This window comes from Ctenopharyngodon idella, chromosome 20 (assembly GCF_019924925.1).
Source record: "Ctenopharyngodon idella isolate HZGC_01 chromosome 20, HZGC01, whole genome shotgun sequence".
Classification (NCBI taxonomy): Eukaryota; Metazoa; Chordata; class Actinopteri; order Cypriniformes; family Xenocyprididae; genus Ctenopharyngodon; species Ctenopharyngodon idella.
In genome coordinates, this window is record NC_067239.1 from 3,221,146 (window position 1) to 3,244,407 (window position 23,262).

Genomic DNA, 23,262 nt, shown 5'->3' on the forward strand with positions numbered 1-23,262 from the left:
AGTTAATAGTGAGTATTACATCCTAAACGAAAGTGTAACCCCCATATCAGTCTACTACAGTCTACTAATACTCTAATGACTGCTAATTGTTGTTGCAAAGTTACTTAGAGTTAGTAGAATGTCTAAAGTTGATATCGAAAAATAAAGTGTAACCCAATATTTGTTATCTGTTAAAATACAGAAAGCACTTTGAAATATACATCAGTACAGCAGTTACATTTTTCAATGGAACATCAACGGAACATTACGCAACACAACTTACACGTTACGTAATATACACGTACTTATATTACTGTAATAGACAGTGGACAGGTTAAAAGGTCACTCTAGGGGTAGCTTTCATGATTTTAACAAGTCGGTAGAGCGGTTGAAAAACAGCTGGCTTTGATGAGTAAATAAATGTTTAAATATAAAAATTCAATAAATTGTCAATGGCTGGTAACTTCATAAGGAACTGCTGCATAAAGTAAATAGGTTTGAACTGATGCGAGTAATGCAAGCGAATCAAATCAAAGACAGGTTTCTGACTACGAAATTGGCATGACTCTTTAACGTAACATTTTTTAATAACTTTTGCCGTAGTTCGTAAAAAGTAATTATCTAAGTATTTTCTTCAGAAGTCAATTTATATAATGCATTGCTCACACTAGGCCACAGACACAAATAAAATCATTAAAAAAAAAGCCCTGTAGCAATTGTGGTGAAGTACAAGAAAATGTTGTGTGGTTCCATGTTAAAAGCTTCTGCTAATTCCTTAGAACTGTACCAACAGTCATGTCACAATACATCAAAGGGTAATTAAAATGCGTATTTTACTTTCATTTTCATTCATTATTTAAAATTCACTTTCAGAACAACCAAACTTTTAAAAAACAATACCACACCTTAGTATGTGTTGTTTGTGTAGTAACTTGTGTAAAAATAGAAAATGTCCTCTCTACCATAATTAATATGTCACTCCCTAATCTACACGCAGACACGTGGTGAAGCTTTCATTTTTGGGCGGACCAATAGATGGTTTGAGCCTTATATTTTTGTGGTATCAATAAACAGTGTGCAAACACTTTGAAACTCTGCCAGTGACAACACTGACAGATCTCTTTCATCTTTCCAAGAAGATGCTTCCTCACTCTTTGCTGGCTTCGCAATTGTTTCTGCTTCTCACAGTGCAGGTAAGTAGAAAGAGATGGGATGACTTACTAATACTCTAACGAGAGTTAGTTGACATGTAGTTGCAAAGTTACTTGTAGTCAAAAGAAGCGGGGCATCAAAATAAAGTGTTACCAAAATATTTGGTTACACTTTATTTTAAGGTGATGTAGTTACATTGTAATTACTTAAATAAGTACTGAGTAATATTAATTAACTACATGAATTTACTATAGAGTTACGGTTAGGGTTTGGTTTGGGGTTAGTTAACTACGTCACCTTAAAATAAAGTGTTACCGAATATCTAAATAGTACCAAAACAAGATAAACGTACCTGAGAAGAAAAACGGCACTATTAAAATTGAACAGAAAAGGCAGCAATGCTGCTGTTAAAACCTGTTATTTGGTTAACTGTAACCTTACCATACATATAATTATATAGTAACACATTACAATAAAGTTTCATTTGTTAAGATAAACAAACAATGAAAAAATACTTCTAAAGCATTTATTAATCTTAGTTAATGTTAATTTCAACATTTCCTAAAACATTATTAAAATCAAAAGTTGAATCTGTTAATATTATTTAATGGACATGGGCCACGTTTCCCGAAAGCATCATAAGACCCTATTACACCAATAGTCTCTACGAACAACTTCGCTCACAATGCTTTTGAAAAACACAGCCCTCAGCTAACATGAAATAACAATGAACAGTTGCATTTATTTTTTATTAACTAACATATCAAAGAATAATAACTACTGTAAAAAATGTATCGATCATTGTGAGTTAATGCATTCACTAACTTGCATTAACCTTTCTGTAAAATGTTACCAGTAATATTATATTTTAAAAGACAAATGATGCATGTATATTTATTGGAAAATATTGTCAAATATGCTTTTTAGTTTAAGTAAAAAATTAAAACTAACTGAAAAGTAACCTACATGAATCTATGAATCTCTTTCTACTTTTTAAGGGAAAGAAGCACAATTCTGTTTGCGAGTAAATAAATGCCTTTAGTACCACATTATCGCATTATTATCAGTATATTACAGTAGCAAACTGTTTTTAATTCCTCAAAGAGGTTGCTATAATAGCATAATGTAATTTAATGAGAAAATTGATATAGAAAAATTTGCTATGTAATATGCTAGTAAATTTCACAAACAATTACAGCACAATACAACAGAAAGTAACATTTTGAATGAAATATTTAATTTTCAAGAAGAAAAACAAACATACACCAGTAATCTTTTTTTTATTTACAACTTTGAAAAAAAAAAGTTTTTACTGTACATATACAGGTAGCAAAAGGCTATTCCGTAATGACTGTAACATCGCTGTTTTTTTTTTTGTTGTTGTTGTTGTTGTTGTTTTTTTGTTTTTAATGATTATGATTTTTTTTTTTTTTTTATGATTAAACCTAAATACCAAAAAATAATTCAAGATTGGTAACACTTTAGTATAGCGAACACATAAACTATTAACTATGAATTTTCCCTCAATAGACTCCTAATTTACTTCTTATTAATAGTTAGTAAGGTAGTTGTTAAGTTTAGGTGTTGGGTAGGATTAAGAATGTAGAATAAGGTCATGCAGAATAAGGAATTAATATGTGCTTAATAAGTACTAATAAATAGCCAATATTCTAGTAATATGCATAATAATAAGCAACTAGTTAAAAGACCCTAAAATAAAGTGTTACCTCAAGATTTAATAAAATAATAATAGGATGTTTGAAGGATGTTCAGATATTTTTATGTAGAACAAGACAAAACTACTGATTAAGAAAGTCATCTACTCTTTTTTACATTTGGAAGTCTTAAATGAGAGACCTAAAAAATATCAATATTAGTGCAGAACTATCTTCACATTTTGAGTAGTCCTACCTGAAAGTTAAGCTGGGCAAACTAGGTTTGTGATAGGGCTAACATGAACAAATCCCTCGGATATCATACTGTGGAAGATGTTTCAATATCTGCATCTACAAGTCTTTGAATACGTTAACTCTCCTAAGTAAAACATTTATTATTTATTTAAAAATTAAAATTAGTTATTCAGTTAAAATGAAATATCCACTGAAATATCCATCAATGTGCCAGTTACATTTATGGTCAACACAACTTACACGTTGTATAATATAAACGCCACGTACACGTCCCGTATCATTTCTCAGTAGGAGTTACTGAGGCACAACCTAACGCGGGCTAGTTGTAACACACATGGTTTAAAAGTTTCCACACAGTTTAGATAGTTCTTTAATGCTTATCTAACCAGTAGGAGACACTAGCCGAGTTTAAATCCCAGTTGCGCAGATGGGGCATGTTAACACTGCGTTACAATGTGCCCCTATTAGAACTATGCTATTCTATGCAATATAATTCACATTCGCAGAATTCTATTAAGAATAACCTGTGGCCTAATGGTTGGAGAGTCGGACTTGTAACCCCAAGGCTGCGGGTTCGAGTCTCAGTACCGGCAGGAAATGTAGGTGGGGGAAGTGAACGAACAGCGCTCTCTTCCACTCTCATTATACACAAATGAGGCACCCTTGAGCAAGGCCCCTAACCCCTAATTGCCCAAAAGAACTGCCTCAAATCACAAATTAGACTCGTTACCAAAATTTGGGACAATCGGTCCCCAGGTGCTGCAGCAAAAATGGCTGTCCACTGCTCCAGGTGTGTGTGTTCACTACTCACTGCTGTGTGTGTGCGCGTGGCACAAATTCCGAGTATGGGACACCATACTTGGCTACACATCCCGTCACATGTTACAACGTGCCTCACCTTGGGGGAAATAATAAAAATTATACACTGATTAATGAACAAAAACCACATAATTATACTAGAAATGTGTGAAATTAATGTGGGAACAAAAGAAAAAAATACTTTTAAACCCCAAGTGGATAACTGGGAAAGCCAAAAAGTGTTAGGTTGCGCCCCATTCTCCACTACTCTTTACTTCCTTGGGGCAGAATTCTTCAGTCTGAATTCTACAGTCAAGTGGAATGTGATAATTTTTTTTTAAGCTACTCTTACATAACAAACAGCCTTCTAGTCATTGGCATGTGGTGAGTGATCCTTTGAGATTTGCAAATCCACGTGACTTAGAAGATAATCAAATGACTGGGGTAGTATTGGCACATTCTTTTCTCACGTTTTATTACCTTCATAAACAAGATTCCAGTACCATAAAAAAAAATAAAAAAAAAGCACTTATCACTGTACTCAAGCCATCCTAGGTGTATATGACTTTCTTCTTTCTGATGAACACAGTCGGAGTTATATTAATAAATATCCTGATGCATCCAAGCTTTATAATGGCAGTGAACAGGATCTATGAGTATGAGCTGAAGAAAGTGCCTCCATCCACATAAAAAATATCCATATTTAACAAGTTATGAAGTAAAATATCCATCTTCCGCCAGACCGCCTTCTGTATTCAACATAGGAAGAAAGTGTAACATTTCTCACAGTTCAAAACGCATTTTTCGTACGTTGAATACGAATGTACGAAAGCTGTGTGGAATACGTTTATGATGGATTTCTTCAGGTTTATACTCGTTGATCCCATGCGCTGAGCTGATGCGTCAGGATATTTTATTAATATTTCTCCGATTGTGTTCATCAGAAAGAAGAAAGACATATACACCTAGGATGGCTTGAGGATGAGTAAATCATGGGATAATTTTTATTTTAAAGTGAACTAATCCTTTAAACCTAACCACCAGGCTACAGTTAACAGAAAATAGCATAACATTATATTTTAAAAAGCATTATGGAGCAAATACTATAGCTTTTGTTATGTGTTAAGTTTTTTTTGTTTTGTTTTTTACAGATCTTGAGCACTGGAGACTGTTGGACAGGTTCACAGAAGCAGCGTCAAAAAAGGGAATGGATTGTACCTGTTAAAAAGATTACAGAAAATGTGGACTACAGTAATGAGCAATATGTCAGCAAGGTAATAGAAACACCATACAATACAGCAATTCTCTCCATGTACAGCATATTACAATGCCGGCTTGGATAATAATATTCAAGTTATTCAGTTTATACTTACTCAGTAAGTCAATTTCTCTATTAAAAAATTAAATCTGTTACACAGCCAGTTGTCAGCACTTTCCACAAAAAGGGTACAAACTAAATTATATTACCTGTTTTATTTTCCAATCAGGCTTGTTACAAAAATTTGGGATATGTCCAATTACAGATTTAGACAAAATTAATTATGTTAAAATAATGACAGGGTTACAGTGTTGAGAATGTAGTCTAAATGAAGCTATCACTCAAGAGGGATTAGCTAGTTTAGCAACAAATGTTGGTTTGTATTTACTTTAAAACCTATTTGGTTACACTTTATTTCGATAGTCCACTTTAGACATTATAACTCATAGCCTATGTGTGTCAACTAACTCTCATTAATTTGCAACTACATGTCAGCTAACTCTCATTAGAGTATTAGTAGACTTAGGTTAAGTTTAGGGTTAGTAGAATAAGTTGGCATGTACTTGCAAAGTTACTTAGGCCCTGTTTACACCTGGTATTAAGATGCGTTTCTGTTGATCAGATCACATGTGGACAATGCTAAATACAGGTGTAAAAGGGGTCTAAAATGCTTTGAGCTTGTCCACTTTCAACCACTTCCAGAGGTAGTCAAAGACCCTGTTTCCAGCTGGTATTAAGATGCGTTTTGGTCAATCGGATCACAAGTAGACGAGGGAGACATATACCCGTTTACACCCGGTGTTTCAATCCATCTCTTTTGTCCACTTTTGACCACTTCTGTCCTGATTTCTGGGTAAATGTTAAGGTTTTTTCAGATCTTTCAGTCTAATGGACAAAATAAGCTTGCACAATTTACATATGAATGCATCCGGAGATAACAGAAAAACATACAGAGAGCAGCAGCTTTCATTTCTGCTCTGACAGCCTCAAGACCAGCCGAACGCTGTTGAGTGTTTGTTAGAAATCAGGAATGGTGAGAGAACATTGTGCTTGGTATGTTTTTGTCTTCAAACCAAACGGGTCTTCAGCTGACAAAGTTTAAATCCAGTCTGGCTAGCGCACGCTTACCTTACGCGTTAGGTCAGTAGGAGGAGAGTAGGTAGTCTTTTGTGGCTGTTCAAACACATTCACTTGAGCGTTTCCACTACAAAAACAATTCTGTCAAATGCATTTTCAACAACCTCTGGAAGTGGTTGAAAGTGGACAAGCTCAAAATGCTTTACACCCAGTTTACAGCTGTATTTAGCGGTCTTGTGATCCGAACGACCAAACTGCATCTCAATACCAGGTGGAAACAGGGCCAAAAATGCATTCGACCTGAATGCTTTCGTAGTGTAGACGCTCATGTGGTCGAATGTGTTTGAACAGCTGCTAAAAACCGCCTACTAATGCGTAAACATTATGGGAAGCCGGCTGCCAGACAGGATTTAAACTTTGCCGACTGAAGCAATAAGTTTGGTTTAAAGACGAAAGTCAGTCATTCTAAGCACAATGTTCTCTAAACATTTCTGTTTTCTAACATGCACTTACTGCATTCAGTGCGGTCTCATGGCTGTGTCAGAGCAAAAACGAAAGCTGCTTCATGTTTTCTGTTGTCTTCGGTCACGTTTGTATGTAAATTGCTTGCGGTTATTTCGTCTATTAAGTCAAAACTTCTGAAAAAGCCCATACGTTTACCCGCCCATAGACCCTTCCCTCGAAGAAATCAGGACAGAAGTGGTTGAAAGTGGACAAAAGAGACGGATTAAAACAGCAGGTGTAAACGGGAATGTGTCTCATGTCTACTTGAGATACTTGAGGAGCATCAAAATAAAGTGTTAGCAGATATTAAGCAGACAGTCTACTAATACTCTAATGACTGCTGGTTGACATGTAGCTGCAAAGTTACTTATAGTAAGTAGAATGTTAAAAAGTTACTTATAGTTATGGTTACTTAGTCTGAATTGGACTATTGAAATAAAGGGTTACCACTTATTTTCCATAAATTAAAGAAAAGTTCTTGTTTGATCATTTTTGAGCCTGAGCTTGGTGAATGCAGTCAACTTTGTGCACTATAGTCTGTGAAAATTGAGGGGGGAAAGGGGGGGATGAAAGGTTAAAAGATTATTTACTTGTCTTTATGCCATTAAACTGTTACTTTTTGGGTGTTACAATTTTAAGGAATTTTAAATTTTTTCATGTGGTAACAGGACTGTGCTAAATTAGTAAGACAGAGCTAAACATTATAGTTTTGGTTATTAAAATCAGTTAATTCTTAGCAATATGAATTGAATATAATTTCAGCACATGTCAGAAGTAGGCCTATATGATGAGAGAGTTATATGATTTTAATTGTTATTGAAGTATGATTTTAAACTTTCCAGGTTTTAGAACCTTTTACACTTATCTTTAGTGACAGCAGTCTAACCTGCGTTATTGCAATATTAACTTTCTCAGATACAATCAGACATTGACAAGGGCTTGTTACTGCGCTACACTCTGAAGGGTCCAGGAATTGATCAGCCACCTATCGGTCAATTCATGGTAGACGAGTACAAAGGATGGATTCGCATCGTACGGCCTCTGGATCGTGAGCAGAGACAAAACTACACCGTGAGGATAACGAACACACATTAATTAAGATACAAAGCATATAGTACACAGTCATGTGTTATATTGTAGATCGTCCAGGACTAGTTGTCACAAGGGCTATATCTCAGTAACTTTTGAGTAAAAAGTTAATTTAAAAAAAAATGTATTTGTATGTTGGTTTTAGATATCTAGCTCAAAACTTCATTCTGAAAAGTTTTGTAAATTCAGTTGTCCAAGATAAAATTACAATGCCATAAAATTTTTGCTATAGTTGTTAAAAAAAAGTTAAACTTTGATTAGCAAAAGCATTTTCTTAAAGGGATAGTTCACCCAAAAATGAAAATCCTGCCATCACTTAATCACCCTCAAGTTGTTCCAACCCTGTATGAATTTCTTCCTTCTGTTGAACACAAAATAAGATATTGTGAAGAATGTTAATCAAACAGTTGACAACACCTATTGACTAGAAAAAGAAATACTATGGAAGTCAATGGGTGCCGTCAACCGCCTGGTTACCAACATTCTTTAAAATATCTTTTTTGGTTGTTCAACAGAAGAAAGAAACTCATACAGGTTTGAAACAACTTGAGGGTTATGACAACATTTTCATTTTTGGGTGAACTGTCCCTTTAAAATCTAGGTTAGAATACAGTTTTAATGGGGCAAGTGTGTTTTAAATGTCATAAATTAATTATTTAACTTATTGATTACAGTATTTGTTGGCCAAAACAATTATTTAAACTTTGTATGGTACGTTTTGTATCATTATTGTTTTAAAATTGTGACAGTTGCTCTCGGTTTCTGATAAACCATTTAATACCCACAAACTCCAAATCCAGAAAGCCTTTTCAAGGTAATAAGTTATTTCATAAACAAAGTCATGTTGTCATAGAAGCCTTTTTTTAATTTTTTTTTATTCTATTTTTTATTTTTTGTCTTAGATTATTGGCACCGCATGGTTCCCTAACAACTCCATAGCTGAAGATAATATTAAAATAAACATCGTCGTGGATGACCAGAATGATAACCCACCAGTTTTCATCAAGCCAGAACGATGCAGCGTTTACGAGGGGAGTCAAGTTGGTGAGCCTGATTGTCTGATTTTCTGTAATTAGGGATGAAAGATCCTTCACCTTAAAGATTTAGTGAGATGTTTTTGTAATTGCTGTGTATTTTCTAGGGACTATTGTAACACAAGTTGTGGCCAAAGATGCAGATGAGCCAAACACTCTTCACACTAAGATAGCGTACAGCTTAATCAAACAAGAGCCAAACAATGGCCAGCTTTTCTTTGCTGTAAATAAAGACAGCGGAATAATCTCTGTGAGCAACCAAGCACTTGACAGAGAGGTAATTGCTTCCAGTTAAACTGGTATTTATATGTGTGATTATGTGTCTGTAGTTTCCAAAGAACTCATTTACTTTTGCCAAACAGTCGAGATTGATTAAGTTTTTTTCTGTTGAACAGGAACACAGCTCTTATGTTCTTACGGTGCAAGCTGCTGACATGTATGGAGGTGCTCAAGGAAATTCTGCTACAGCTACTGTATCTGTAGACATCCTGGATGTTAATGACAATATTCCCACTTTGGAGAAGGATGAGGTGACTTTATGCATTGGCTAATCTAGTCAGGAGGTCACAATTCTAACAATAAATAGTGTTGTTTTTCTTGATACCGTTGCGAAAAAGAAGTGTGCTTAAACACATTGAATGTGTACCTTTATAGTATGTTTAAAAAAAAAAAAAAAAACACTATACTTGCATATATAATATTCATAAAATAAAATGCCACTTAAGCGTATTTAAAGGGGGGGTTTAATGCTATTTCATGCATTCTGACTTATTTACACTGTTAAAGAGCTGCATTCTCATGCTAAACATGGCCAAAGTTTCAAAACACGAGTTGGACATTCCTTCTGATGTATTTGGTGGCACTTAAGTAATTACTAGTGGGTTACCATGATCTTCACTTTAGAATTAATTATACATTATGCATTATTCACATTAATTATGAACCTGTATATAGTAGTTATTAGTAGTTCTCTAGGAGGTATGAAAAAATAGTAGTTACTGATTAGCTAATAGTGAACTACCACCTTCAACTGAGCACTATTACTTACTAATTCATTAATCAGAGTTTCTTGTTAGTTAATAGTAGTTACTAGAGTGTTAATAATGCATTACTCATTTGTTCCTGTGTAATTATTCATTATTGAAAGATCAGTATTCTAAAGTGTTACCTATTAATGTACTTTAAGTGTTTTTTATGTTAAGCGTTTTAAAAAGTTAAGCTGATTTTAGTGATTGAAAAACTGCAGCCGGTGCTGTATATGGATCACAAGCACCCAAAACTTGCATTTTGTTCAAATATTTTTGTCCTTCTTTTGAATGATCTAAATATTTGTGGCATGAAACAAATGGAGAATTGACAGGCCTATATGATGCAGTTCTATGGAAGTTTTGCCCTCCAGGTCTCTGCGCCAGTCACATGACTGAAAACTATGAATAGAAATATGAAATTACTTGTAAAGTCCTATTTAAGTGGGTCAAAAAGCACACTTAAGTTCAACTATTTTTCTGCATCTCAAACAGTAGAGCATGGTGCCAACAACACCAAGGTCATAGTTTCAAATCCAAGGGAAAGCAACAACTAGTGAAATATGCACTATGAATTACACTGAAAAAAAAAAAAACACTAAAATTTACGGTAAAAAAAACCAGCAGCTGTGGTTGCCAGAACTTTACTGTAAAAAATACGCTAGCAACATTTTAGGTTTTACGGGACAGCACTTATAGTTTACTGTCTATTTTACAGTTCAACACCGTATCATTTAAAGGTTTATATTGTAATAATTACGGTTCATAACTGTTTATTTTACAGGTTGCTTTAGATAAAAGTGTCTACCAAATTCCGAAAAATAAATATAATAATAATTAAAAAAAGAATAATAATTGCATTTAATAGCAATTTAAACTATAATACATTTTCATTTAATTGTAAAATAACATGCAATTAAGTGTCCGAAAACAAGACATTCAATTCACACTTAAGTTTATTCTTTTAAAGCATATTATTCCCATAATAAGTGCTCTTTTTAAAAGTATGCTAAAGTGTACTTCTTTTTCTCAAAGGTATTCCTCTTAACAGTGCTGGGTAGTAACAGATTACATGTAATCTGGATTACATAATCAGATTCCAAAAATTACATTATATTACATTTTAAAATACTCATAATCAGACTACAGTTACTTTTTATTGATTACAAGATTACATATTGTTCATTCACACAATGGCAGTAAATCATTCATAATTTATTGATTGTCCCTTTAAGTTTAAAATTTTCTTTTCTAAAAAAAAGCATATCGCTTTATATATATATTATATATATATATATATATATATATATATATATATATATATATATTCAAAAAGTCTTCAAGTTTTGTGAAATTGCAGTTATAGTCAGAATTGCAGCCACTAGTCAGGTGGCTATAAATATATGGAAAATGTATGGCCACAGCTACTGTATACATGGCCACGCAGCATTTGACCACTGGATTTACAAAAGTCATTTCACTTTTAAGGAGTGCTTTCATTGCAACATTGCATACTAATTCAACTTCTGACAAACACATTAATTATTAATCACTCGGTGCCATTTAACTATGCATTGCTCTGTCTTTGGAAGGCTTTTGTCTTTCAAACACTTTTCAAACACATTGTTCTAAAATTCTACATTATTTTCATTTTAAATATTTATGATTTAACTTTTAGCTTTTCATTCAACTCACAAACACTGTGAAGCCCTGATGTCATGTCACTTCATGTTGTTAATAACAAAGAATGGAATATTTTTCTTTCTCTTTATATTTTCATATCAGTATGGTACACTATTATACCATTCAAATCAATGCGATAAAGTTAGGTCAAAGTAATCTAAAAGTAATCAAAAAGTAGTCACCAGTCAGATTATATTAACTAAAATGTGTAATGTAATGGATTACTACAATTTTTGTCATGTAATTTGGAATCAGTAACAGACTACAATTTGTAAGTAATCTACCCAGCACTGCCTCTTAATTGTCTACTGTAGTGTAAGAAAATGTTTAATATTAGATGTTACTGGAAAAGAGGGTGAACACTTTTTCTGGTTTCATAGTTTTCAGTAAGCGTTGATGAGAATGTGGCACCCATTGAGGTTTTAAAGATCCAGGCACTGGATATCGATGAAGAAAGGACAGACAATTGGTTGGCCGTGTTTGAAATAATCTCTGGAGACGAGGATGGACGTTTCTCTATTAAAACTGATCCGAGGACAAATATGGGTATTTTGTACCTGAACAAGGTCAGTGCTTATTTTGTACACAGTTCCAAGTTCATGTGAAGGAGATCAGGGCTAAAATGTAGTAAGGGTGTGCTGTATTAATGCGATGTACACGTGTGCTATTTACACACATATTTGCTACATGGTTTGTATTGAGTAACCAATTACACTTTGTTCTCTCCTTTAGCCTGTTGACTTTGAGTCAGCATCTAATCTGAAACTGAACCTAGCTGTTGCTAACACAGCTCTTCCAGGAGCACCTATAGGGAGTGGAGCAGGAGCAGCAGATGCAGGTGCAGCTGGAGCTTCTGGTCAATCTGGAGCTTCTGGAGCCGGTGGTCAATCTGGAGCTTCTGGAGCCGGTGGTCAGTCTGGAGGATCTGGAGCCAGTGGTCAATCTGGAGCTGGCCCTGAAGTTGTGTTTTTGGGAGGAAACGGTAAACCAGGCTCCAAGAAAAAGTCATACTTAGTGAATATCAGTGTAAAAAACAAACCAGAAGCTCCAAAGTTCCAGCCACAGGTCAAGCCTATATCTGTATCTGAAAACACCAAAAGTTCTATTCCAAGAGTAATTGACACCTACACTGCTATAGAAGAAGACACACAGAAACCAGCAGAAAAAGTCAAGTAAGTGTTCTTCAAGAATTTCTTGTGAAAAACAACAACAACAACAACAAATGTCTCGGTTACATATGTAACCCTGGTTCCCTGAAGGAGGGAACAGAGATGTCACGTCAGTCACTGACGAATTGGGATCTCACCTGAGAGCACTATCACCTTTGAGTGTAAACTAAACGAGACAATGCACAATGGCGTGCTAGATTTGCATCTCGCACTCCACCCTGCAGCGTGGGTATAAATGCGAAAGCGGGTGCAACGCACATTCAGGTTTTCACTGAGGAGCCAAGTCGGTGACTAATGTGGCCATCGTCTGACCGAGGGAGTGTGCAGTGACTTTCGTTGCTCGTAGTGCAAGGTCCGTTGCTGTGTGCAGCTCCTGCATCAGTCCTGGGTCAAAACAACCCTTGTGCAGCTCATTAAGTGCCTTGGCTTGGTATACTTGCAGGAGAGCCATGGTGTTCAAGGCGGAGACAGCCTGTCCAGCGGCTCTGTAAGCCTTGGCAGTGAGAATAGATGAGGACTTACAGGCCTTGGATGGGAGACGCGGGTTACCCCTCCAGGTGGCAGCGCTTTTTGGACACAATTGCATTGCAACAGTGCGCTCCACCGGGGGGGATCGCCACGTATCCCTTGGCTGCCCCACTATGGGTCAGGCTTGGGCAATGTTACTCTCCCCGAAGGAGGTAACTTGAGTATTCATCCCCGGAGTACTCCAGCTCACCCTCCGATGTTGCGATCAACATCTGATCATGAGACGCCTGTTCCCCCATGAGAAGGACTAGCGCGTTCAACTGGAAACTCCACAGCTTGCGGTGTGCAAGAGGAGTGGGGGGCCCACAGAGACTGACTCGGCAGGTTAGCCCCCACTGTTATCCTCAGGTCACCCTGGCTATTCACCAAAGTAGCCCTCTTCTGAGGCCCAAAAGTGGATCTAGATTGGGGCATAGGTAAGGACTCTCCACCTCCTTTGAGGTACTGGATTCTCGACCGCAACACCGTGATGGTCATCTTACCGCAGTGGGTACATCCACGAAAGCAACCTCAGCGTGTTTGATGCCCAGAAACACACGGGTGTAATGACATCTTTAGAAAGACGCAACGTCACAACCGTGTTTTGCTCTTTTAGGGAAATTTAAGCTATCTTTAAGTGCTGAAGCGCATAGGGGAAATGGCCGCAGCACAGCTAGCAGAGAATAGTGCAGTCTGCAGTGTGTCTTTTAGGCTGTATGAAAACAGCAGGAAAATGTTCTGAAAGATCGCGAACACCGCTGCAGCGGCGTCACACCAACACCGGAATAATAAAGGCTTCTTCTTGAAGAGCACTCCCGAAACACTCGTAGAACACTCTTGAAGTGACAGATAGAGCAGAACATTTGAACCACTCGGCTCCAAAGTGAAAAGCTGAATGTGCGTCACACCCGCTTTCTCATTTATACCCACGCTGCGGGACGGAGCGCGAGATGCAAATCTCGCACACTAATGTGCATTGGCTCAAATAGTTTACGCTCAAAGGTGATAGGGCTCTCAGGCGAGATCCCAATTCGTCAGTCACTGATGTGACGTCAAACGTGACTGACTGAAAGGGAATGTCAGTTTCAAGATTTTACAATCTTTCAACAAAATGATCTGGTTAAATCTGCAGTACATTACAACAGCTCAATCAGGCATATTAAGAAGCATTATTATGCCTTAGTTCTACAAAATGTGATTGAATAATAACTATTCCTGTTATAAACCTCAAATGTGGAATTTAAAATTGCAATTAGGTAATGTTCCCCATGTTTGTTTAGATATGCAAAGGGATATGATCCTGACAACTGGATTTCTGTTAACATGGACACTGCTGAGATCAAACTCAACAAGGTACCAGATCGTGAGTCTCCATATGTGGTAAACGGGACCTACCATGCCGAGATCCTCTGCATTACAGATGGTTAGTAGGAACAAAGTTTCAGTACATTATGTTGGGAACCTTTATATTGGCAGCCAAATGTTTGGACACACCTACACCTACTTTACACATTATTTAATTTCTCCCAACTAACTTCATGGAGTGCTTTCTAGGATGCTTTTAAACACTAGTGAAAGAGTCTCCATGTCAAACATTAAAAGAAGATTTACTGTATAAAGGTTAATTATAACATGATTTGTGTTTCTTATACATTTTAGAGCTGCCCGCTCAGACGTCTACAGGGACTATAGCCTTGCAGGTGGAGGACCTGAATGATAACTGCCCCAAACTCCTTGATAATGTGCAGACTGTTTGCAGTGATACCAGAGCAGTGAATGTCACAGCAGAAGATAATGATTTCTATCCCAACGGAGCTCCTCTGGAGTTCAGCTTGATACAAGAGAAGACAAAAGGCAAATGGAACTTGCAGAGAATAAATGGTAAAACATCGGTTTTTCAATAATAATAATATCTTATCAAACATTCAGATATTCATGTAAATGTCTGATGTAATTTATTTGCAATGGTCTGAATTATGAAAAAAATTATAATTTTCCAATATTTAATCTAATATACAACAACAGCAGGTTTTTGTTATTTAAAATAAACTGAAAGCAACATATTCAGTAGATAATCATTGTTTTGAGTCGAAAGTAACCACATAGTCAGGTCTCTCACTGTTTTTCACCTCTTCAGATGTAAGTGCTTCATTGTTCATTGAAGGTGACTTATGGCCTGGTTTTTACCAAATCACCATGGAGATCAGAGACATGCAAGGACTGACCTGCCCCGATGAGCAAGTCCTCCATTTAGAGGTTTGCACCTGCTCTGAAGGCGTGGTTTGTGGTGCAAAAATGGCAGCAGTACACACTGCATCAGCCACTCTTGGAGCGGCAGGAATTAGTTTCCTGATTCTAGGATTCCTCTGCCTAATCTGTGAGCATGATGTTTAGTTTGCTATGGTCTACTACTGTAAATATAAAGTTTAGTTAACTGTAAAGTTTACTGGCTAAATTAGTCTGGATCAAATTATTTGTAGTAACACTGTAAAATAGACATACGATTTAGATGTGTTTGTTTGTATGTCTGTACTTTCAGTGGTGCTGATGGCCTTAATAAAATGTGAATGTGGGAGTGCTGAAATAAATTTTATTGACATGCCATTTGAAACCAAGCAACACCTTATGTCCTATAGTACAGAGGGAAAAGGAGAAGATAGGGTAAAAAAAAATCCCTTCATGATCTCACACAGCTCATAATTATATTCTGAGGGAACAAGTGACAGTGTAAAACACTTTTGTAGTATGTGATAATTGATTCTGTTTCTCTTCCAGGATGCTGTTCTGATGAGCACCCCACCAAAACTCAACAATGGAAGGGGTGGTGAAATGAAAATGTCCAAAGAACCTTTAAGAATGGTGGAGGAATCATTCCATCATTCCGGGAAAGCCCTGCAATCAAACCAACCTGTCTATAACAGTTCTAAAATGGTAGGAATGACGCAAGAGAGTGCATTTAGAGGCTTTTACTGTGATATTGATGGAGTAGACATGGAAAACTCTGCCAGGCGTCAAGAAGAACATGAGGTCTTGTTTAATGCAGCATTCCTAAATGAATACTTCATGCAAGTATGTTATTATTATTATTATTATTATTATTAATATTATTGTATAGAGGCATTTATATATATATATTTAAAGGGATAGTTCACCCAAAATTGTTTCTTCTTTTTTTTTTTTTTCACTGTCATGTTGCTCCAAAACATGAAGTCATGAAGTTCTTTTGGAACAACATGAAGATATGTATAAGACGATTTTCATTTTTGGGTGAACTATGCCTTTAACACTTCATGAAGTTACACTGAAAGTGTCATTTTCTTTCAATCTTTTGCAGAAATGTAGGTATATACAAGAGTGTGATTCTCCAGAGGAAGGATTCAAGGAGTATGATTATGAGGGTGAAGGATCTGTTATCAGTTCTATTGACAACTGCAGCTACAACGAGTCCAACGATGACCTGGAGTTCTTGAACAACCTTGGGTCAAAGTTCACCACCTTGGCTGAGGTTTGTGGATTTAGACAGACTCAATCTATGTCTCAGGCTGACCCAAAAGTTACTGTAAATACTGTGGAGACAACACCAACTACAACAGCATTTACTGCAGTATCTTCCAATCACATGACCAACACTGTCCAACCCAGTCCTGTGGAGATAACTGTTAAGTCACCACTTGTCCAAACTGCACCTAGTCAGGGGATGGTCATACAGGAGCCTATGTACTATGGGTTCAACCAACCAATGCAAAACAATGTTTTCTTGTCTGATGATGGTCTTGGGCAAGGTGTTTACATAATTAATGGCACTGCAGAAGCTGACAGACTTCTCACTCAAGGTAACGGCCATGCACTTGCACAGTTAGGTAGTGGACAGCAGGGCATCATCAGTGATTCCATCTTTTACTCTCAAATTGGACCTCAAAATCCAGTCATGATTAATCAAAAAAACCTTGTAATGATGCCACAGCAACAACTAGATAGAACTGGTTCACTACAGATGGTACAAGTACCTGTGGGATCGGCTGTATCAGGAGAGAATGGGCAGGGTAGAGTAACTCTAATAGATGGTTCAGTCAATGGAGGTATGGTATTAGTTGGAGGTCCAAATCATCATCCCATGGGCCCACAACAATTTTACCCAATAAGTTCTCAAGAGTTGAGTGGAGCAGTACACATGAACCAAAGTGTAACTGATGGGTCCTTTTCCAATGCACAGAATGATGGACAAGGGAAAGTAACAATTCTAGAGGGTCTCGTCAATGGAGGTAATGTTTTAGTAGGAGGCCCAGGAGCACCAAACCTAGTGAGCATGCCTCAAATTGCAAATGGTCAAGTAAACAACCAGCTATTAGTAAGTGGTCCCTTCTCGAGTGTTCAGAACATTGTAGCAGGGGAAGGTGGACAGAGTAGACTATTGGTTAATGGTCACTCTATTCTAGAGGGTCCAAATCAGCGCCCACTTGCCATAAGTTCAGGATTGCCTCAGGTGGCAAACAAACAGTTATTCCGCTCTACAGTGTCCAAAGTTCTGACTTCAATGGTTATGACACCAAAATCCAGAAGTCTTGTAGCAAATAGGCACCTGAATGTTTAGGAGTGATCAATTCTCAATTTTTTGCTCTCAGAGAAGCACAGAAACTATTTTAGGCATCAGATGAATTAGAAGTACTCAATATTAATGACAATAAATGACAACAAGTGGGTATGAGCTTTTTTTTTGTTGTTGTTGTTGAGAAATCTACATTTTTGGAGGGTGTTTTGAACTTGTTTTAAAGGCCAATATTGTTAATAAATGTTGTATTTTACTTTTCAACGGGATAAGGTATCCTATTTCTACAGAGCAGATTTCAAAGAAAAGGTCAACACATTAGACATATGCTTTATAAGGCAATAAATAACTTGATTAACAATAAATTAGAGGGATAGTTCACACAAAAAATGAAAATTCTGTCATTAATTACTCACCCTCGTGTCGTTCCAAACCTGTAAGACTTTAGTTTATCTTTGGAATACAAATTAAGATATTTTTGACGAAATCTGAGAGCTTTCTGTCCCTCCATAGACAGCTACACAACTACCACTTAGATGCTTCAAAAAGTTCATAAAGAGATCGTAAAACTAATCCCTATGAATTGAGTGGTTTAGTCCAAATCTTCTGAAGAGACTCGATCGCTTTATATGATGAACAGATTGAATTTAGGCTTTTATTCACATATAAACATTCATCAGCTCACACATCAGTTGTGATAAATGGAAGTGCAAGCATGTTTGCTTGAAATGGGAGAACCAATGAGGTTAATTCAAAACGAAAGTCTGGCGGGTTTGGAACGACATGAGGATGAATAATTAATGACAGAATTTAAATTTTTGGGCGAACTATCCCTTTAAACAATTTATTATGTAGCCATTTATTATGTCTGATTATGTATCTATATATATTGTAAAGCTTTTATTTTCATAAATTAAATAATTACATTTTGAACCATCTGAATGTGAACATTCAAGTTGATTGATTTAAAATGAGTGTTGATTATTATTAGTCGTTAGTTCCGAAAGAGAATGCAGTCACATGATTCCATGGAATTCATAGAATTGCTTTCTGTAAACAGTGAGGAGGAGTCAAAGTTATGTTCCTGTAAAAATCAAAACCACAGATACTATTGTATTTAATATTTCTCTATTTTTGTTGTGGAACACATCTTTGGTGAAACGACTGTGGTTTAGTACATTGTAATAATAATCACTGAAGTTAAGGAGTTGGTAAGATGGCCACTGTGATGGAAATTTTTAACTAATTAATAATGAACTAACATTTCTTTTCTTCTACGGGCCTAATAAGCTAACTTTGAAATAGAGAAATAGTCACTAGGACTGAGTGTAGTAACAAGTGGAAAAATTCTGCTGTGCTGGCTAGACAGCATCCTTCTAAGGATAAAAAATAGTCTTTGAAAAATTGTTTTAACCTATTGAGTAATCTGAACTATTAACCCGGTGATATTTTTTGATGATCTTGTGATTCAGTTGTTCTAATCTAAATTTACTCCGCCAATAAGTGGGGCAGAGGAACTGAGACGTTTTTCTTAAATCTGAACCAATCATATTAAGATTGATGATTATGAGTAATAGATCATGCTATACTGACAGTGAAATGTACCTGAAATCCTATAAAACCTGCTGTATTCCTTTGTTCGGGGAGAGATTCTATGGAATTGATTAAAGCGTTGAAGGACAAAAACTGGAGTCTCTGGTTATTGCTGCGCAGCAAGTCAGGTTAGGGAACACTAGGTTTTTGAGGGTCAAGACGTTGACCGAGATATTATTGAGTGTCGATTTGGAGACGCTCCTAAAGATTATATATTATTGAGTGTCGATTAGGAGATGCTTCGAGTACTATTGAGTGTCGATTTGGAGACGCTCCGAAAGATCAGGAAATTTATTGAGTGTCGATTAGGAGACGCTCGGGTGTCGATTAGGAGACGCCCCAGGAACAGGTAATCTTGAGTCGGGTGCGTCTTGGAAAATCTACCACACCACTCAGTGTTTTTGAACACAATGTTGTCTTGTGAATGTGATAATAATGTGTCTTATTTTTTCAGTAGCTTCAAAAAACTTCCCTTAATCATTCACTTTAAGCATTACTGCAGGTTTATTGTACACTATAATTATTCAAGTTTATTTTTTTATAGCATTTTTTACAATACATATTGTTTCTAATTATGTGTGTTTTGCATTGCATAGCTATGTATTTGGAAGCTGTTACCTCTATTGCTACCACTGTAAAAGCAATAAATATATATATGGCTAGAGTGATATTTTGTGATTTACACCATCTAGTGGTATGAAACTGTACTGATGTTTTTACCACACTGGTCAGGTGTTTTCTGTATGTTTTGCTTAGGGCAGACTGCATTTCGGTGAGAGGTGTAGCACATAAACCTGCAGGACAGGTGAATTCTCAAAGTTCTTTAAAGTGTTTGAAGTATCATCTGTTTAGTGGAACCGAAACATATTTAGACACTTAAGCTACGTTATGTAGCAAAACATCACACCAACTGCCATTTCTTTTAAAGAAATATAGCACAAGCCATTTTCAAGTGGTTTGTCAGATTTCAAATGATAAAACAATGCCCATTACTGAAGTATTGTGACATTTTGTGATTTGGTTTTGATATTTTGCGATCTATGCCATGAAATTCCTTTTTGGGGACACTATTTCATGTTACATTTGCACAACCTCACATACACAATAAATGTCTTTTACAGTTTAAATATGATGTATTAGCATCCTTTATCACACAATGTGAATAAAAAATGAAGGGTGGAAAGAGAGAGAGAGAGGTGGTAGGGGGCTCCTCCACAGCAGAAAACTCTCACACTTGGGTGTGTACAAGAGAAAGTGCTGTTTCAGATGCCCCACCCAAAAAAAGTGATCAGTAACCTGCCCCCCACTTCCAACGCTTTCCTCAAACCCTCTACACAAGCACAGCTCTGATCAACAGCTCGGAACTGAAAGAGAAGAAGGGCCGGAGAAGATACGAGAAACAAGGTCTGACCACTTGCATCTGACCTACAGCTGTCATGTCTCTCGGTTGGCTTGGACGAATAGGTTTGGTCCTGCTGCTGTGCAGGATTGTGGTGAGTGACATGCTCACATGCTCAATTTGTTTTCTTTCACACATACTTAAGCAATTGTATTTATTACAAATAATGAAAAACACTTAAATTATTAACATACTATACACACTTCACACACTATCTTGATCACATTAACTCTTAAAACTGTTTTTCTTTAGAAACAATTTTATATTTTTTCAAAGCTTTTGTATGAGATTATGCAGTGTTAAATGAAATAGATTTGGTCTGATCAGTTCTCAAAACTTTATAGTGATATATATATATATATATATATATATATATATATATATATATATATATATATAAAATGTAAGCAAATACATCATTACAGTAAAATGTAAGCAAATACATCATTATAGTAAAAAAAATATATAACAGTCACTAATTGTTGTGGCCTATTGTTATCTTAATCACTGGAAGGGAGAGGTATCTAACAATAACCACCGTTAATATAAAAAACGCCTGTGGGCAGCACAGTCTCAAGTTTAAACTTGCACTTTGTGCTACAGCAGCGGATTCTTACAGTAGACAGAAAGAAAAAAAAAAGACATTACTGTCACCTCAGCACATTCAGAACTAGTTCAGTTTACAGTAAAGAGGAAAGGTTTACAGTACACACACACACACACACACACCCATATATAATTATATATACACTATACTGCCAAAGGTATTGGGACACCCCTCCAAATCATTGAATTCAGGTGTTCCAATCACTTCCATGGCCACAGGTGTATAAAGGTGCACCTAGGCATGCAGACTGCTTCTACAAACATTTGTGAAAGAATGGGTCACTCTCAGGAGCTCAGTGAATTCAAGCGTGGTACCGTGATAGGTTGCCACCTGTGCAATAAGTCCATTAGTGAAATTTCCTCACTACTAAATATTCCACGGTCAACTGTTAGTGGTATCATAACAAAGTGGAAGCAATTGGGAACAACAGCAACTCAGCCATGAAGTGGTAGGCCACGTAAAATCACAGAGCGGGGTCAGCGCATGCTGAGGCGCACAGTGCGCAGAAGTCTCCAACTTTCTGCAGTCAATAGCTACAGACCTCCAAACTTTGTGTGGCTTTCAGATTAGCTCAAGAACAGTGCGTAGAGAGCTTCATGAAATGGGTTTCCATGGCCGAGCAGCTGCATCCAAGCCTTACATCACCAAGTGCAATGCAAAGAGTCGGATGCAGTGGTGTAAAGCACGCCGCCACTGGACTCTAGAGCAGCGGAGACGTGTTCTCTGGAGTGACGAATCACGCTTCTCTGTCTGGCAATCCGATGGACAAGTCTGGGTTTGGCGGTTGCCAGGAGAACGGTACTTGCCTGACTGCATTGAGCCAAGTGTAAAGTTTGGTGGAGGGGGGATTATGGTGTGGGGTTGTTTGTCAGGGGTTGGGCTTGGCCCCTTAGTTCCAGTGAAAGGAACTCTTAATGCTTCAGCATACCAAGACATTTTGGACAATTTCATGCTCCCAAATTTGTGGGAACAGTTTGGGGATGGCCCCTTCCTGTTCCAACATGACTGCACACCAGTGCACAAAGCAAGGTCCATAAAGACATGGATGAGCGAGTTTGGTGTGGAGGAACTTGACTGGCCTGCACAGAGTCCTGACCTCAACCCTTCTCGCCAACATCACTGCCTGACCTCACAAATGTGCTTCTAGAAGAATGGTCAAAAATTCCCATAAACACACTCCTAAACCTTGTGGAAAGCCTTCCCAGAATAGTTGAGGCTGTTATAGTTGCAAAGGGTGGGCCAACTCCATATTAAACCCTACGGATTAAGAATGGGATGTCATTAAAGTTCATGTGCACGTAAAGGCAGGCGTCCCAAAACTTTTGGCAATATAGTGTGTATATATACAGGGTTCTTCCTACATTGCGGCAGCCAAAACCTTATTTGGTCAGTTATTGAGAGTTATTTATTAGTGATGCAGTCTGCAGAAGACTGCTGCGCTTGTGATAGGGCGCATGTTAACTGGAGGAGAGAACGAGCAGAGAGCTTCTCCCTCGGTCTTCAAACTAAGCGCTGTATTTGCTCTCTTTCCCTTGCACATAATAATCTAAATCAACGGGCACAATGCTAAAAGTTCAGAAGACCGTTGTTATATAGCTCAACACGTTTAGTCTTACTGTTTAAATCTAGTTCTCTTGACTCACTTAAAAGTGAGTACCATGTTTTTCCATGCCTCAGAGAAAAAACACTATTTTTTCAAGTAGCTAAGTAATACAGCATTTTCTCCATCATACAATATTATACAATATTATTTTAAAATCCATCCAGCATTTATTATTATGATATTCTAAAATATGTCTTTGATTTTGTCCAAAATTGCAGTGCGCCACAAGTGTCTCACAGCAGCCGTAATATCGTCATAACATCATTTTCAACATAGTCAAATGAATCTAATATGATAAACAGCGCTGTGTTACCTCATATGCTTGACCG

The 23,262-nt window shown here is 36.9% G+C and overlaps 2 protein-coding genes across 2 annotated transcripts; both read left to right on the plus strand.

Moving 5' to 3' along the window:
• Positions 1-1,084: 1,084 nt before the first annotated feature.
• LOC127501843 (desmoglein-2-like) lies at positions 1,085-15,900 on the plus strand. Its single transcript, XM_051874074.1, has 12 exons — positions 1,085-1,172; positions 4,991-5,113; positions 7,594-7,749; positions 8,670-8,811; positions 8,909-9,078; positions 9,197-9,331; positions 11,890-12,075; positions 12,242-12,681; positions 14,466-14,608; positions 14,845-15,066; positions 15,323-15,562; positions 15,725-15,900. Exons 1-12 carry the CDS (start codon positions 1,119-1,121, stop codon positions 15,883-15,885), a joined length of 2,172 nt encoding a protein of 723 aa, XP_051730034.1. The 5' UTR covers positions 1,085-1,118; the 3' UTR covers positions 15,886-15,900.
• A 72-nt stretch (positions 15,901-15,972) lies between these two features.
• On the plus strand, positions 15,973-19,986 carry LOC127501844 (uncharacterized). Its single transcript, XM_051874075.1, has 2 exons — positions 15,973-16,254; positions 16,520-19,986. The coding sequence occupies exons 1-2, from the start codon at positions 15,973-15,975 to the stop codon at positions 17,774-17,776; spliced, it is 1,539 nt and encodes a 512-aa protein (XP_051730035.1). The 3' UTR covers positions 17,777-19,986.
• The last annotated feature ends 3,276 nt before the right edge of the window (positions 19,987-23,262 follow it).

Bases quoted from the DNA above. Each gene is read 5' to 3' on its own strand.
- LOC127501843 (XM_051874074.1), top strand. From the start codon at position 1,119: ATGCTTCCTCACTCTTTGCTGGCTTCGCAATTGTTTCTGCTTCTCACA. The intron at 8,812-8,908 runs GTGAGCCTGATT...TGTATTTTCTAG, and splicing joins TTACGAGGGGAGTCAAGTTG to GGACTATTGTAACACAAGTT. The intron at 12,682-14,465 runs GTAAGTGTTCTT...ATGTTTGTTTAG, and splicing joins AAACCAGCAGAAAAAGTCAA to ATATGCAAAGGGATATGATC.
- LOC127501844 (XM_051874075.1), top strand. From the start codon at position 15,973: ATGAGCACCCCACCAAAACTCAACAATGGAAGGGGTGGTGAAATGAAA. The intron at 16,255-16,519 runs GTATGTTATTAT...AATCTTTTGCAG, and splicing joins TAAATGAATACTTCATGCAA to AAATGTAGGTATATACAAGA.